The sequence below is a fragment of the Mus pahari genome, chromosome 5 (assembly GCF_900095145.1).
Source record: "Mus pahari chromosome 5, PAHARI_EIJ_v1.1, whole genome shotgun sequence".
Taxonomy (NCBI): domain Eukaryota; kingdom Metazoa; phylum Chordata; class Mammalia; order Rodentia; family Muridae; genus Mus; species Mus pahari.
Genome location: NC_034594.1, coordinates 37,456,872 through 37,473,885, shown reverse-complemented (window position 1 = coordinate 37,473,885; position 17,014 = coordinate 37,456,872). Strand labels below are relative to the sequence as shown.

General features: G+C 45.5%; 1 protein-coding gene and 1 pseudogene across 1 annotated transcript in view; one reads left to right on the top strand and one right to left on the bottom strand.

Moving 5' to 3' along the window:
* LOC110321275 (aldehyde oxidase 3) overlaps positions 1-17,014 on the bottom strand; it is an 85,018-nt gene that overhangs the window by 44,564 nt on the left and 23,440 nt on the right. Inside the window, exons 8-16 of the mRNA XM_021197467.2 lie at positions 16,703-16,783; positions 13,387-13,531; positions 12,107-12,199; positions 7,825-7,976; positions 7,163-7,256; positions 4,265-4,374; positions 1,999-2,183; positions 1,550-1,712; positions 1,168-1,260 (exon numbers count right to left, since the gene is read on the bottom strand). Coding sequence (XP_021053126.1) covers positions 1,168-1,260; positions 1,550-1,712; positions 1,999-2,183; positions 4,265-4,374; positions 7,163-7,256; positions 7,825-7,976; positions 12,107-12,199; positions 13,387-13,531; positions 16,703-16,783 — 1,116 coding nt within the window. The remainder of the gene's footprint in view (positions 1-1,167; positions 1,261-1,549; positions 1,713-1,998; positions 2,184-4,264; positions 4,375-7,162; positions 7,257-7,824; positions 7,977-12,106; positions 12,200-13,386; positions 13,532-16,702; positions 16,784-17,014) is intronic.
* On the top strand, positions 807-928 carry LOC115064178 (annotated as a pseudogene).

Here is a 17,014-nt window from a genome sequence, read left to right as displayed (position 1 = left end):
TTGCACAGAAATCTCTACCTAAACGCTCCGTTTTATTGTCTATTTGAAATACGCTTTTTACTTTTTGTGATAACACACTTCCTGGTCTGTTTCCGGACTTGGTGCTGCTTTGTCATTCTTTTAAATTTATCCCTGAATAATAATAGTCATGTTTAATCATATAATGCCTATACACTTAACCATTATAGGTACAGACCCTATCTCTGTGCTGAGTACGGTTAGGCCCAATTTGCACCACTGCTTTTTTGTTTTTTGTTTTAAATAAGTGCCTATTTGCATACTTCTAGATAAACCTTAAAATCAAAATTTCCGAAACTCTTATCGGACTATTGACTGGGATTATATTGACATTATTTAGGAGAAATTGTTACCTTTATGTACTATGTCTTCCTAGCTGTGTATTACATTGCTTTTAATTTAAATATACTTTCTTTTGAATGCTTATCCATAATTTAAAAGTTTATTTTACATACACACTGTGTATTTCCTTCTTGGTTTCATTTCTAGGAACTTAGTTTTTTGTTTGCTTTTGTTAGTAGGACCTACCATTCTCCTGCATTTTCTTTTCTTCTTTTTTTTTTTTTTGTTTTTTTGTTTGTTTGTTTCTGTTTTTTTCCAGACAGGGTTTCGCTGTGTAGCCCTGGCTGTCCTAGAACTCACTTTGTAGACCAGGCTGGCCTCAAACTCAGAAATCCGCCTGCCTCTGCCTCCCAAGTGCTGGGATTAAGGGCGTGGTGGCGCCACCACGCCCAGCTTCTCCTGCATTTTCTAACTGACTATTGCTTATGAAACCATTCCATAGTTGAACCTCTCTTAAAAGCTGAGCGCTTGCTGTGTCACATGTGCATCAGTAGGTGGCAGAGGAGAGAGCGTCTGTCTACTCAGTGTTCGGATCTGTGATCACCTCAATGGTTAGGAGCCTAACCAGTTTGGCTCCAGCTCCCCACCCCTACCCCCAAGAGTTAACCTTAGAGGACCACCAGTCCTGCACTGTGCAGGCCTAAGGGGTGGGTAGACCATGCCTGAAATCCACAAAGAACCAATAAAAAGTTCAAAAAACAAAAACCCCACAGTAGCGACTTGAAATTCAAAGTAAAGCCAGGTCAAAAGACAACGCAGCCTCTTTAGCTGCTGTATTCATTCAGAAAATGCAGAATACGGACTTACCTGAAATGACTGCATCCCATAAGGCATGGTTAAAGGGAAGTCTTCCAGAACGTGTAGGAGTTTCTGCGAGATGTCAGGGTATCTGTGGGGGTCCTGGAATGAAGACATGGAGTTTGTTTAGTGGAAAGTACTTCCTGGTGAACAAAGGGTTTTCAATGTCTCCACAGCATCTCTGCTGACTTGTTTTTTATCACTTGGGGAAAAGTTTGAGCGAACTTGAGAGCTTTGGGTTTCACTGAGTATGGGCCTCGGAAATGTAGCCTGCAAACGGAACTACGGTGACGTCAGCACTTGGTGCTCCCTTTGATCTTCCCAGAAGCGGGAGAAGCATCTAGAACAAACTCTCTTCCCCAGGGCATCCTACGGGCAAACACAAGTTTACCCTTATCTTTAACTGCTTCAACACGTCTATGTAAAACATGAAGAGGAAACTGATGGCAAGAGTCTTCCGGTATTCCTCCATTCCTCCAGGGGCTGCCATCAGGAGGGAGACTTCCTCACACACCATCTTGCCAGCATCATGCAGCATCTCTTCATCCCAGCACCTAAGCACCGGAGGGAATGCAGCTGGCTCAGTGTGGGCGGGGCCAAACGGGCATCGGATACTTACCAACGTGAATCTAAACTGTAAACAAAGGTTGCTCAAGCTTATCTCCTTACGCAGGACTACCATGACACCCACCAACGTCGTAGATGCTGTTTTCTTGTGCTTACTCAAGAGCTATATGCCACAGAGAAAAGGCACAACCCCTCCCCTTAGCCAGTCAGCTCAGGTGCCGCTACTCAAATAACAAGAGACTTAGATAGTCAGAGTAAAAGTTTGTAAGTCACCTTCCAATCAGCTGCCGGCAGGACTTATCTGCGCTGACTACGGTGGCACCAATCCCTCCATATAAGATGCTCAAGTCTGTAATGGTGTTCGTGTCCTCTTTGAAAATGACCCTCATTCCAGCATTCACTATTGCAAACGCATTTTGCTGGCGAGGGGCCTGTCTGAAAGCTGATACAAACTCCCACTGGGAAAAAAAAAATGAGAAGAATGACTGTTTACTGATAAATGTTTCAAATCTGTAACAGTCGTAAGGACAGAACCATAAATAAATATATATCCTTCACTTAGCTTCGTGGCTTCACCAGTGATGAATCATGTATTCCCACCCTGAAGCTTAAGATACAGTCTAAGTTGAAATAAGTCACTGGCTTTGTGATGCCTCATCTCTAAATATTTCTAAATGTAACAGCTAAAATATAAGGGCTTTCTCTAGGCCAACAGCATTATTAACAGCAAGCCTAAGGATCCAATGATACAATGCTATTATCTAACATTCAGTCCATATTCACGTTTCTGCATGCATGCAAGTAGAACTCCCCCACACCCCCAGCCCCGTGTGTGCCTTACCCATGAAAGTGAGATTTTCACAGCTCTCTTTCTTTGTTTTCTGCTTTGTTCTTTCATGACACTGATTTGGGGAACAATAGACCGTTTGTGGACTGTCTCCTAGCTTAGGTTTATCCGATTCTATATTTATGAACTGATTTAGGATGACCTTTGTGGGGTGACAAACACATAACATGGGTGATGTATGGGATATGTTTTTTAACTTCAGAGTCACCCCACTTGCTACAGATACCCTCACTAACACACATGAACTCCGGAATAGGCTTCATGCTTAGAACAGCATTTCTCTTCTCAATTTGGCAAAACTTGTTTTGAAGTTGTAGTGTCTTTGATGTTAGCTTACAAGGTTCTGCATGTTGGGATCTTCTGATCAATCAAAACCAGCAAATTTCCAATTTTATTGTTTAATATATTCTGCCACATCGCTGAACTTGAGCTAAAACTGTAATCTGTAAGCCCTGGCAGAGGAAGGCATCTATTAGTGTTTGGGGGAAATGAAAGTGACTATGATGGGCTGGCGAGATGGCTCAGTGGTTAAGAGCACTGACTGCTTTTCTGAAGGTCCCGAGTTCAAATCCCAGCAACCACATGGTGGCTCATAACCACCCATAATGAGATCTGATGCCCTCTTCTGGCGTGTTTGAAGACAGCGACAGTGTACTTATGTAGAATAAATAAATCTTTGAGCCAGAGTGAGCAGAGTTGACCTGAGTGAGCGGGGCTGACGGAAGCGAGCAGAGGTCTAGAAATTCAATTCCCAACAACCACAGGAAGGCTCACAACCATCTGTACAGCTACAGTGTACTCATATACATACATAAATAAATAAATCTTTAAAAAATGAAAGTGACTATGACATCCTTGTCCACCTGCTCAGAAGCTCCTCAATAAATGTTGACTGAGTGACTGGCACTGTGGACAAGCGTCAACAATGAGTCTGGTGGCAGTGAGGACGGAGGTCTCATTTTTTTTTTTTTTTTTGTTGTTGAACAGATCTCAGAAACAAAACCTGAGCTACAATAGTAACATTTGCCCAAGTTTCTGGATGGAAAACAGATATTGTTATTGAACAAAAGGTGAGCCAAAGCTGTGCTTCTCCAACCATGGCCACGCGAAAGCCTGGTATGCTAAGGGCATCTCTGTATAGCCAGAGGTCACTGGTGCCTCACGCACGTCTCTGCAATTATCACTCATTTAAAGAAAACATTAAGATGGTACAGTAAGGCCATCTTTATTTTCTTTATTTTACTTAGCTCTTCTGAGGTTGATGGAGGCTTGAGGTCTTAATCCTCCCAACTTTTCATCATGAGTCTTGGTTGAAATGATAAACCTTCCTTGGAGTGCAATCTCCTCACCTATGCATTAGGGGTCCTTTTCACTGAGCTACTATGGGTCCAAGGTCCTGAGGCTTTAATGCTGCTGAAGAAGTGTGAGGAACTAGTACACCATCCTGATGCTACAAGACAGGGTTGGAGGAGCTGGCTACATCTAATTTGATATTATTTGCACCTCTGTGTGCATAAGGTATTTGCGACAAATTCTACGCTTCTCTATGCCAAAGCTAATTCAAGATTAAAATGAGAGAGAGAGAGAGAGAGAGAGAGAGAGAGAGAGAGAGAGAGAGAGAGAGAGAGAGAGAGAGAGAGAGAGAGAGAGAGAGAGGCGCCAGTGACTATTATAGACCTTGTGACCTCATACCTTCCTGGAGCGTGGCACAAAAACAGAGATGAGCACTTGCTCTGGCTTCAGGCTTGCCTCTGGAACTCCAGCGAGAAAATGGTCATTCAGAGGGATTTGCTGTATTCCTTCTGTGAAGGGAAAAGCACTTTACCAGAGGCTTACACCATTGCTACTCTTTTACTGAATCCAGTGGCATTCTTCTAAAAACAAGTTCCAAAACAGAAAGTAAATGGGCAACTAGCTACCTGTGATGTCCTGACCACCCTCTGACCTGACTCATTTGGGAAAGATGGCCTTCTCTCTGTATCGGCAGGATCATCCAGTGTGCGGGAAACGCTCTGCCTTGCTTACAGTGTATGTAGTATGGGGCAGGACAACCTGAATCAGGGTGTATGTGTGGTCACCGTGCTAGGCGATGTGTGGGCGGTGGGCGGGGAACGTATGAATGAGAGAGGACAAGGGCCTCACGGGTCTGAAGGGATGTGGCAAACTATGGGATGTTGCTTGTGAGGGCGGTGGATGATAGCAGCCATGAACATCAACACCCAAAGCAGCCATACATTCATGCAAATATTTCAAACCCAAATCCTAAAAACCCAGACCCAGAAATAAACATTACGCTTCTAGAGAAAGTCACCTAGGGAAGGTGAAATATTTCTTTCCTTGTGACATTTTGAGAGGTCTTTGGGGAGACCTTCTGGCTGAGCCTGGGTGAGATATGAATCTTTGTCCTCTGAAGGTGGGTGTGCTCTGTGCTCAGAGGTAACAACCATTCAGGAGCCAGATTGATGGAAAGGACAGGGTCAAATTAACAACCACACTTTCTGAGCAACAGTCAAGTGAAAACAGACTGATTTTTCTTGTGTAAGTTGTAAACCAAGGATTTTCATTGTCCTTTCTCTTACCACACAGGGGACACTTCCCTGTCCTGTCCTGTCCGGCTGGAAGCTCCCTTTTAAATACGTTCCTCTGACAAGGTCAGCATAAATGACCGTTTGCTTAGTGGCCCTTGACATCATCCTCTTCTGTGGACCCTGCTATAGAATTTTCCATAACAGGACCCATGAGGGGTTTGGTGGTTCAACTCAATGCCAGAGTCCTTGCCTAGCACACTCAAAGCCCTGAGTTTGATCCAACACACACACACACACACACACACACACACACACACACACACGGGGGGGGGAGAGAGAGAGAGAGAGAGAGAGACAGACAGACAGACACATGCACACACAGTACCTGCAATATTGTGAACTAGTAAGAAATGCATATTTGGCTTCTGCCTAGCCTCTGACATTCATCTCTAGAGCCCTTGTGAACAGGAGAGCTACAAGGAGTCTGTCTTGCTTCTGAGTTTAGTGTTCTGATTCTGTTGGCTGATTCGGAACTCTTAGACCCGTGTAATTTCCTGAGAGGTAAGAGCATTTGACACAGCTTCTAAATCCCCTGGGGTTCCCTGCATGAAAGAAGCATCATTTTCATTAATGAAGTGACTCTTGGTACTTGAATGGCCTCAGCATGGGAGCTGGTTGCCAAGGTAACCAACCAGGTGATCAGAGGATTGATACTTTAGCAAACATCCCTGGCATCCTCAACCACATCCCACAGGAGGCTCTAAAGGCTGGGTCCTGATGGCAGAATGCATGAAGGTGACCAGCAGCGGGTGGTGAGCTTGGAGAGGACTTAGAGGCGTTAAATCTCTTCCCATAAGCTGTGCCCCGGATGAACTTCACCTGCTGCTCACCAGTAAGCTTTGCAAGGTCCCCTAGAGCACATGGGCAAGCACAGCCAAGTGCTCGCCTGGGTTTTGGGGAGTCAATGTAGCAAAATAATAGGAAGGGTAGGGCCATGGCCCTGACTTCTGTGGTCAGAAGTTCCAGAGACCCAATTGGTGGTCTGAAGTGGCGACACTTGAGATCTGACTCCTCATCCTGTGGCATATGATACTCTATGATACAGAGTCAGAATCAAGCCAACTTCAGTTAAAGTCTGCTGGGGAACTGCTTGCTGTGTCGTCCCTGCCCATGTCTGCAGTCTAACGTGTTCTGTGCCTGTGGTACATGAGAGTTGAAAAGAAAAGGTTGGCTTTTTTTTTTCCTTTAAAGTACTAAAGTTTGGCTTTAAAGGAAGTAAGTGATTGCTTTAGAACCTAAATATGTGAGCACAGATGAGGTGAATCCCCGCCAGTTGGAGAACAGGCAGAGCCACCATGAGAATAAACTCTTCGGTGTACCATTTCAGCCTCCGTAGTGTGAGCCAGCTGCAGCGCTGTTGACAAACGATCTGTGTCTTGGCAGCATCCTCCATCTCTGTGACAAAGTGTCTACACAAAACATCTTAGGGGAGAAAGTGGCTATTTTGGCTCCCAGTTCAAAGGTCATCCTAATGGGGAAGCGAGATGGCGTGAGGCTGGAATTGCTGCTCTCATTGTGTAGACAGGCAACAGAGCAATGCTTACCTGCTCGGCTAGTTTCCCCCTTCTTCAGTACAGAACCCAAGCCCAAGGAATGACGTGGCCCTCCACTAGGGTGGGTCATTCCATCCCAACTAACCTGACCAAGACAGTCACGCCCAGGCACGCCCAGCTGCAGACTACTCTAGCTAATCGCTTACGGATCTTCGTAAACAGGTTTCTCTTCCTGATTATAGATCCTATCAGGTTGGCAATTAGTGTAAATACCTAACACAACCAGATAAAAGAATAAACCAAGTAGCGATGGGTTTACCGACAATTCTGGCTTTCGTGAAGTGTGCCATTTGCTTACTGTCTTCCTGGCGTGTGCGCTTCTAGGGCTTTCCACAACAAACTGAAACGTCAGCACTGGGTTAAACAGTGAGCTCCCGTCCCCCCCACGTCTCTATGCTGAGTGTCTGGGAAACTGTCACCTGTTCTTAGAAGGGGACTCAGTAACTCACCTGTTGAAGCAACATTGAGGATGCAATTGCCTATGCCCAAAATAGGGTTGAGGTCAGAGGTCGGCAGTCTACTGATAATATGACCACCTAAGGACTAAACGAAAGATTTATAAGCATCCCCAGGCTTTTGTTGTGAGCGCTGAGGTCCACTGAACCTAGTGTTTTCAGGATAATTCAGCAATTAGAATAAAACATGCCAGCAGGACTGTTTCGCCTTACAAAATCTGAAATGTTTACAGCAACGACTTATCCTTTTAATTATTTGCAAAAAACCCAACAACAATAACAACCCCCCCCCAAAAAAAATTAGGAACACAGTAAAAACCACCTCTATTAGGAAGGAGTTTGTTGTGATTTACGGATGCAGACATTATTCCAGTTACGCACGTGAGGCTTGCATGACAGCAGACAAAAACATGCTAAAACAAAGCCACACAAATTGCGTCGAAGTATTGGTGGGAGGTGGGGCTATGAGTGTGGGGTCAGAGACGCCCCTGCACACCAACCTGGTCATTTAAGTGGCTTACTCCACAGGGATCTAGAAGTGGGTAACCTCTCATTCAGCCGTGTGGAAAACACACATGGATACAGCCAGCAACAGAGATAGTGCTCAATGCTATCTTCCCGCCTTCCCACCCAGAGGAGGGTCGCAGAGAACCTACGGCCGCATTCCTGATCTGCTGCCCAGCCAAGGTCTTCAAATGCTTCAGGAGGGCACAGTATATCTGCGTCTTCTCCCTGGGGAGCCTGGAGACCACATCAGACAGGATGTTCTTCACCTGGGTCAGGCTGAGGCCTGCGCCCAGTGTCAGCCCTGAGAGTGAGAGAGCTTTGTTAATGTTCTGGAAGCCAGGGAGTGAGGGGGAAAGTGAGGAATGACGACGTCAAGAGTTGATTATGATGCTGTCTTTCCTGCTCAGAAAGATTCCACATGCTCATTAGATCACCTTATAAATATGAAGGAGAAGAGAGAGCAAAAATACTACGTGATCCCTGAAAGGCACCCGAACACACCAGGACAGCCAGTGCTCACTCCCTCACTCCCTCAGACTGAGGGCTGTCTGCTGCCCACGGCCCGGTCTGTGACTTAGCATCAGGCGCTGTTTTCTGCCCCTGGTGTTCCGTTCACGCAGCTGCCACCTTCTCCATCTGTCGCTTCCCACCTACCTGCTCACACAGCTGCCTTCCCAAGTTGTAGTTTCATCGGGCTGCCCTGTTACCTGCCCCCTAACATCACGTGCCTCCCTTGTACAGCCCTGGTCAGAGCTGTGATCTTCCATGTAGCTCGTGTGACATCTCCCCTCAGCAGTGCCAGGGCGGCAGTGTGGAGACCTGCTTCAGACCGCTGTATCTCTGATGACTTACTTACACAACACGTGTTTCCTTGGTTCATTCCAAACCCTTCCCATTTACAAGTCGAACTTGGATTCTCTTCCCTTATCCACATGTGCCGTCACATTTATTTTTCCTTCCATTTTCATATGCACGTGCGTGCCTGTGTGTGTGCGCGTGTGCATGTGCGTGTGCGTGTGTGTGTTTGCATCTGTGCTGGCACATGTGTGCACACATAAGATTTTAGGATTGTCTTCTATCAGTTTTCCACCTTATTTATTGAGGCAGAGTCTCTCAGTCAAACCCAGAGCTTGCTTATATGGACAATCCTGATAACCAGTTTGCTCTAGAGATCTTCTGTTGCTGCCTTCCAGAGTTAGAATTAAAGGCAGGCCGTTCATATACCCACTCATGTTTCTGGAAATCCAAACTCTGGTCCTCAGGTTTGTGTGGACCCTATGAGTGTTTCCGACCGCTGAGCCATCTTCCCAGCCTTGCCTTTCTCATTCATTATTTACTAGTAAACAAGCATATGTATTTGTGTGACTAGTCTTCTATCATTCTCTAGTTGGGTGACTACCCTAAAAGACACTATAAATTTCGACCCGCCTCATCCACTGTGTGACTATTTCTGAGCATCTGCTGTGCTCATCATCCGAGGGCAGAGAACATAGACAAGGTCTCCTCTTAAGCCAGCACTCAGTAGGGAAAGAGAAAACTGGACAAGTAATAAACTGTGGGATTCAAAACGCAATTTGCAAAACACAAGAGAACCAAAAAGAAGGAAGACCAACGGGTGGATACTTCATTCCTCCTTAGAATAGGGAACAAAATACCCATGAAAGGATATAGGTACAGAGACAAAGTTTGGAGCTAAGACGAAAGGATGGATTATCCAGAGACACCCCACCCGGGGATCCATCCCATCATCAGCCACCAAACCCAGACACTAATGCACATGCCAGNAAGATTCTGCTGAAGGGACCCTGATATNGCGGCCTCTTGTGAGGCTATGCCAGTGCCTGNCAAACACAGAAGTGGATGCNCACAGNCAGCTATTGGATGGAACACAGGGCCCCCAATGGAGGAGCTAGAGAAAGTACCCAAGGAGCTGAAGGGGACTGCAACCCTGTAGGTGGAACAATATGAACTAACCAGTACCCCCTGAGCTCGTGTCTCTAGCTGCATAGGTAGCAGAAGATGGCGTATTCAGCCATCATTGGGAAGAGACCCCCCCTTGGTCTTGCAAACTTTATATGCCCCATAGAGAGGAACGCCAGGGCCAAGAAGTGGGAGTGAGTGAGCAGGGGAGCAGGGTGGGGGGAGGGTATAGGGGATATTCGGGATAGCATTTAAAATGTAAATGAAGAAAATATCTAATAAAATAATAAAAAAATAAAATAAAATAAACGGTGGGATTTCAGCTATGCTGAGTGCTCAGAAGATGCATGTGCAAGCTCCTCCGGGTGAAGCTGCACCCCACCAGCAGCCATGCTTAGAAAATCTTGTCGGGAAACCAGAAATGTTCAGCTAGTACTTCTCTGCTTTGTACATGACACCCTGACTCAGACTTCCTATAGAGAAAATTATAATTTATAACTGCTTACCTTTCCCAGAACTCAAATGTTTTAGATTCTGATTTATCAGCGTACACTCAGCAGAGGGTGCTCATGATTTGATTTTTGGTAAGTTAAGCAAAAGGGCTGTGGAGACAAGACTCCGCAGCAAGCGGGCTCTTGTCTCACATGGCTTGCTTGCCTCCCTGGAGAAAGGCGGGGTTGCTTCAGTTGGTGTTAATGGGTGTGGTGGACGATTCATCTCCAGGCTGAATTCCTTTCGGTCAGGTTTTGATATGTTTGTCCAGTCAGTTAACTTAGAATAAACGGCCTAGCTCACAAGTCCAAAGATTCATCTAGAGAGATGAGATCTGTTTACTTGTCCGCCTCTCTACCCCCCATGGCTTTTCATCTCACACTGTGAACTCAGGTTACCAACTTGTTTGGCCTGCCTTCCTTTGGCTGTGACTTATCATTGAACAAATAGTGATCCAGGCCACTGGAAACTATAGATCAGGGATCTATTTACAGCCCAGTGGATGTTGAAAGAAGGCTTACTTCATGAGGATCCATTCGTTGGCAAGATGAAGACTGTCTGACTTAAGGGTTCAGAGTCAGGGCTATGATGTGACTCAGCAATACTGAAACCAGGGCTGAGCATGGCAACCCTGACAAACCTAGTATGTGCACATGTGTATTGTTCCCAGGTTCCCAGTTACCCCAAGATGAGGCTTGCCAGGACCGTGTCGGTCAGTAGGAGGTCCCCTGGCACAGTGCATGCTGTTCTGCACAAGCTGCTCCCACAGGATGACGAGCAAGTGTGTGTGTGTGTGTGTGTGTGTGTGTGTGTGTGTGTGTGTGTATGAGAGAGAGAGGCAGACAGACAGACAGACAGAGACAGAGAGGACACAGACAGAGACATTCTACAGCTCAGGCTGTCCTGGAATTCACTATAAACAGCCTAGGCTGGCCTCAAATTCATAGAAACCCTCCAATTCCATTCTCTCAGATGCTGAGATGACAGATATGAGCTACTAAGTCTGGCTCAAAACGTTCCATTTAAAAATATCCTTCCTTCTATTAAATGTATCCATTAATAGAAAATACATGAAGTGTTGAGAAGAACATGGACACATACAACCCTCAGTCTGATGCTAGTAATTTTGTATCTGGCTTTCCACTAACAAATTCTTATTTACCTTTGTATTATTCCTTCCTTAGAATTTTTTTTCCAAGATTCTTTTTAGCTGAAGTTTGAAAAGCACTGAAAGTGTCACAATCCTAAAAATAGCACCATTTTGAAGGCTCCTGTTAGCTGTGGAGGAAGACTCAGTAGAAGAGAAACCCTGACTGACTAACAGTAGCCACATCATCTGACAGCTTCCTCTCATATCTGCTGCTTGTGTGATCCACACTGAGGGAAGAAACCATGTCTTTCTCGGGAGACCTTATCAGCTAGCTCACAGCCCTGTGCCTGGCTCATGGGAGAAACTCGATAACTTGAAAATGAACTGAAAAACGAATGTTTGGACGTGGTTTTATTTTACTTGCACTTTTCATGGACTAGCATTTACCTAGAGAATTGAGTACTATATCGTGCAGGAGGAACATCAAGCTTCTTGTTGGAGAGCTGTGGTCATTCACTGAAATTGGTTCTGTGCCCCTGGAGAAAGAACTGAGGGTGTCTACCAGATGGATTCTAGGGTAGCCATTTTCTTAGCTGCCAGAGTGAAGACAACAGGGAAGATACTCTTCAAGGAGTAGGGACCTTAGATATAGCAGGACAAGTGTTTGAGCAGATCAATAAACATTATTCGAGGCCCGGTTCTCTGCAGAAGAAGCTGAATCTCAAGGCAGGATGTGCAAACTTTTTCAGGATTTTCTAAACTCACTACATGTTCTTTACAAAGGATCAGTCACAGTTCAGCACTGGCGTGCTGGGCATGATCTCCTCGATCACGCGAGCCTGTGATCTCCTTAGTGTCAAGAAACCTTTGCTTTTTTTTCCCCAGCCATTTGCAGCATACAGACCTTCTTAGAACAAATGAGAGCATACCTTGCTTTGTATTAGTCACCACAAATAATTCTAAGATCCTTGCAGGAGAGATGATAATCGGATAAGAAACGTCTGTGAACTTCATATTAAGCCCTAAAAGAGAGAAGAATCATCATAATACAGGTATGCCGGGCCTGGTGGCACACGCCTATGATCCCAGTGGCACAGGAGGAGGCCAGCTCAGCAAGTCTCTACATCAAAACTTGAGAAGGTGAAGGGGGCGGGGGATACAGCATCAGATTGAGAGTTGTATGTGCCCATGTTCTTCTCGACACTTTGTGTATTTTCTATTAACGGATACATTTAATAAAGGGAAGGATATTTTTTAATGTTGCTTTTTGAGCCAGACTTAGTAGCTCATGTCTGTCATCTCAGCATCTGAAAGACTGGAATTGGAGGGTTTCTATGAATTAGAGGCAGAGCACTTGCCTACCATGGGCGATAGCTCAGGTTCCATCAAGGATAGAGGGGAGAGGGGGAGAAGGAAGTAGAGGAGGAATAAGAGGAGGAGGAGGAAGAGGAGCAGGAGGAGGGGAAGGGAGAGGAAGAGGAAGAGGAGAAAGAAGAAGAGGAGGTAGAGGAGGAGGAAGAGGAAGAGGAGGAGGAGGGAGAGAAGGAGGAGGAGGAGGAGGAGTAGGAGGGAGAGGAGTAGGAGGGAGAGGAGTAGGAGGAGAGAGAGAAGGAGGGAGAGGAGGAGGGAGAGGAGGAGGAGGAGGGAGAGGAGGAGGGAGAGGAGGAGGAGGAGGGAGAGGAGGAGGGAGAGGAGGAGGAGGAGGGAGAGGAGGAGGGAGAGGGAGAGGAGGAGGGAGAGGAGGAGGAGGAGGAGGAGGAGAGGAAGAGGAGGAAGAGGAAGAGGAAGAGGAGGAGGAGGAGGAGGAGGAGTACACCAGCTAGATTTCATTTTGCAAGTAAGACTAGGACCTAGAACTCACTGAAATGAAATCAAGGGGAGGGAAGCCTGTTTCCCTTTCCGGTGGTCCTTACCCAGGCTGGGACTTTCTGCTTAAGAAAAAGATCCGTTTTACTATCTATCGGTGCCAGGAAGAAAATGAAAACCTTACCCCCTACACTCCAAATCTAATCCCATGCTGTAGATGGGATGAAAGGCCAAAGTACAATGTGGACCAGGGAAGGCAGCCGTGCTACAAGCCGGCTATCAGCCGGGCCAAAGGGAGACACCCTGTAACCTGTGAATCTGCTTGTGAGTCAATGCTACGGCTTTCTCCTCCTTTCAGTAATCTGGGCACCAATGCAGGAAAGAAGTGGGTCTCGCTACCCACCGAGATAGGTGTTGCCAGTCACAAGGGGAGCGCTGGGGTACTTCATTTTCAGTTCCAGAAGGTCATTTAGGGTTCCTGGGGCAATCCAGGTTGTCCTTTCCCCATGAAAAGTCATCACTGTATTTTGGGACTCCTCGGCCATCCGCTGCAATATTTAAATTCAGACAACGGTGATGTCAGTGAGAGAACATGCATAGGCTTCACAGCTCACTATTGGACAGGCAGAAGCGATGGATAACAGTACAAAGAGAAGCTAAGTCTTAATTCATAATTAAATTAATTCCTTCAAATAGTTTTCTCCTCTTAAAGCTTAAAAATGAGGTAGATTTTAGTGAATTCTTAACTTATAAATAAACAAGACATGCAAGGATAAGGGCTCAGATACCTCATTTCAACCCCTATTCCCGACCAAAGGCATGACCGTAGACTTCAACTACCAACAATGATATTCTATCAACAGAGAATTAAGCACCTGTGGGCTGAGAGCTGCATGATGTTACCATGCAGAGAAGCGTGAGGAATATGCCACGAGATAGGAGACCCAGGTTCTAACCCCAGCTCAGCTACTAAGTACCCAGATCAATTTAGGAAAACTCTGGACCCTCTCTATGCCTAGCCAGGACCCCCACACCCCACCACGGCTAACAATCACCCGTAATCCCAGTTCTAGAAGATCTGAAGCCCTCTTGTGGCCTCCAAGGGTACTGCGCACATGTGGTGTACAGACATACGTTTAGGCAAAACACCCATTCACATAAAAATAAACAAATCTTTATTTGATGTGTGTGAAAATTAAGGGTGATATATGAGTGTCATTTGGCTCTCAGTGGTCACTGAAATATGGGATAAAATGGCTATCTTGCTGAATAGCAAAAAAAAAAAAAAAAAAGAATGCCCCTGCCCCAAACATCAGGCTGGTTGGTTAAAACCAGCAACCTTACACCGATGTTCATGTCTCCCAGGCAAACTGAGCCTCAGAGTTACTGGTGGGTTTCCTCAGTTGTTGGAGGGCAGACTTTCTTTAGCCTTTCCTCCCATCAATTTCTCTAAAACAATCGGCTGTGATCGGTAGCAACACATTAACATGAGTGAGTGTGGGATAAATATTCATGAGGATAATTTCATGCTCAGTCAAGCAGACTTTTAATTTTATTTTCCTTCCCTTCTTGTCTCTAGTGGACTTTTTGCACACGCTGTTTTGATTCGATACAGGAGTCATTTAATATGCTTATACTTTCTGTCTAAAGTCGGTCCTATCCTAGCAAGTCAAATCACATTTGGCATTATTTTACAGTGTGCAGGAAACACCATAACTATACTCATTTAGTTTTACCGAGGAAAAGAATGGAATGAGGGCCAAATCAGAGACGTGACCTGGTCAAAGTGACACAGGCGGTTAACAGGCCAAAGACATGGACCCCAGGGCACCAGGTTTCTTGCCTGGTGTCCTCTGAAACTGGGGCTGTGGCAGAAGCCCAGTTTCAACAGTTTCTTCCAGTTAATATTAAACAAGGCAACCATTTCTCAGGAATGGGTTTTCAGGAATCGAATTGCTTAGTTTGTTTCAAGTGAGCTTTGGTAATATCCTTGCGAAGATATTTTATGAAAACATTCTGTTCTTTGTGGGAGCATCTGCAGGGCAGATCTTCTGGTATAATTTCTGTGTCTTCAGAGATCATCTCACTGAATAATTTTGTCACACAGACGTCCTGGCAAAAGGCTGCTGGAAACAAGCTGTCACTGAAGGCGGGCTGGTTAAATGAAATCCCCTTTATCACTGTAAATGTTGCATTAAGTTGTGTGTCTATGTATTGAGCGGGTGGAAGGATGATGGACAGGAGAGGTCCTGGGGACGTGGGAAACTCTGACTACTAAACGTTTCATACGCTCCCATCAGGTAAAGCCAACCCTTCTCAAAGTAGAGAGCAGCACTGCGGGAAGTGCACCCAGAACACCGTCTAAGGGTTCCAAAGTCAAAACTGTTTTATAATGAAGTACGAGGGTTATGACTCGCCTTCTTCCTCTGCATTATCTATGGAGTATGTGGTGGAGTGTTAAAGTGCTCCACAGTGTGTGGTCTCACACCTCTGTCTGCAGCCCAAAGGTGTGTGCAAACCTGATTACTTTCACTTAAGCCAGAGTTAAAAAAGATATAAAAAAAACCCAGAACAATGCCACTCCATTGTTACTTCCCTTTGAGGAAAAAAAAGAATACCTTTCAAGAGTAATGTTTTATTTATCCTAAAAGGCTTACTCTTGGTGCTGGAAGGATGGTTCAGTGGTTAAGATCCTTTACCACTTTCGTGGAGGACCTAGGTTTGGTTCCCAGCGCCCACGACCCTACAACAGCTAACAATCACCGGTAATCCCAGTTCTGGAAGATCTGAAACCCTCTTGTGGCCTCCATGGGTACTGCACACATGTGGCGTACAGACATACGTTTAGGCAAAACATCCATTCACGTAAAAATAAACAAATCTTTATTTCAAAAGTTTTCTCTGGTTACTTATTTAAAAATGAATGAATGATTAAAATGTTTTCCATTTTAATGTCACACAGAACATTCATCAATAGCTATGACCCACATAACAAAAACTCTTTGGGTTGTCAGCAATTTTTAAAGATGTGAGTGGCTCTGAAACCAACCCAATCAAACAAACAAAAAATTTAAAAAAACCAAGAAGACCTGGGCAGAGTGACAGTGCCTAGGCTAACAACCAAGGCAGCAAAGAGGCAAGCACACTACTGCAGGAGAATATCCCGAGGGGGACACTGTCAAAGCAGGAAGCTGCCCTCAGGAACAAGCAGTTTGGATTTTCTGCATCCTGGGTTTCTAGCTTGGGGCCTGACAGTTGGGGCTCTGCTAACAGAAGCTGTTGAAATAAATACAAAGGAGTCCAAAGGATGCCTAGAGGAATGATTCAAAACAAGGCAAAAAAACCAAAAACAAACAAATAAACAACAACAAAAAAACAGGGCATCTGAGTGCCTTGCATCAGTGTGGAGTGGTGGGCTATGAAGACAGCCAGCTCAGACCTGCTCTTGCCTGCTCCTAGTCTTCTCCTGAATTTTCTATGGATCCTCATAGGCGTTGAGTACCAGAACACGTGTGCCCTGGATCCAGACAATGAGAAAGAACAGGAAAAAGAGGAGCCCTGCCGTGGGCAAAGTTCAAACTGAATGAATGCTCTGGAGGGCTACATAGGACACAGGGATCCAGAGGAGCAGATAAAAAGCAGAGGCACAACTGAGGACGAGCTGATGGGCGTGTCCTTTCTCTCGCAAGCATCATAAAACCGAATGAAGCAGAACAAACCATCAGTTCAGGTGGAAATATAAGCTCCTGAGATGGATCCAAGGGCTGAAATTCTTTTTGTTCATACAACTTGGTGCAAACCTAAAGAAGATTAAAAAAAAAAAAAAAACTGTTTTAGTCTTTGTGGCAAAGGTTGGTAAAGCATTGGTTCTTAGCCAAGTGTTGAATGTCTACTTCCTGTTTGAAAAGCCTGGACTGGGGACTGGGATATAGGGCAATGGCAAGAGAGGGCAGGGAAGGGAAGGGGAGGGAAGGGGAGGGAAGAGGAGGGAAGGGGAGGGCAGGAGAGGGAAGGGGAGGGAAGGGGAGGGA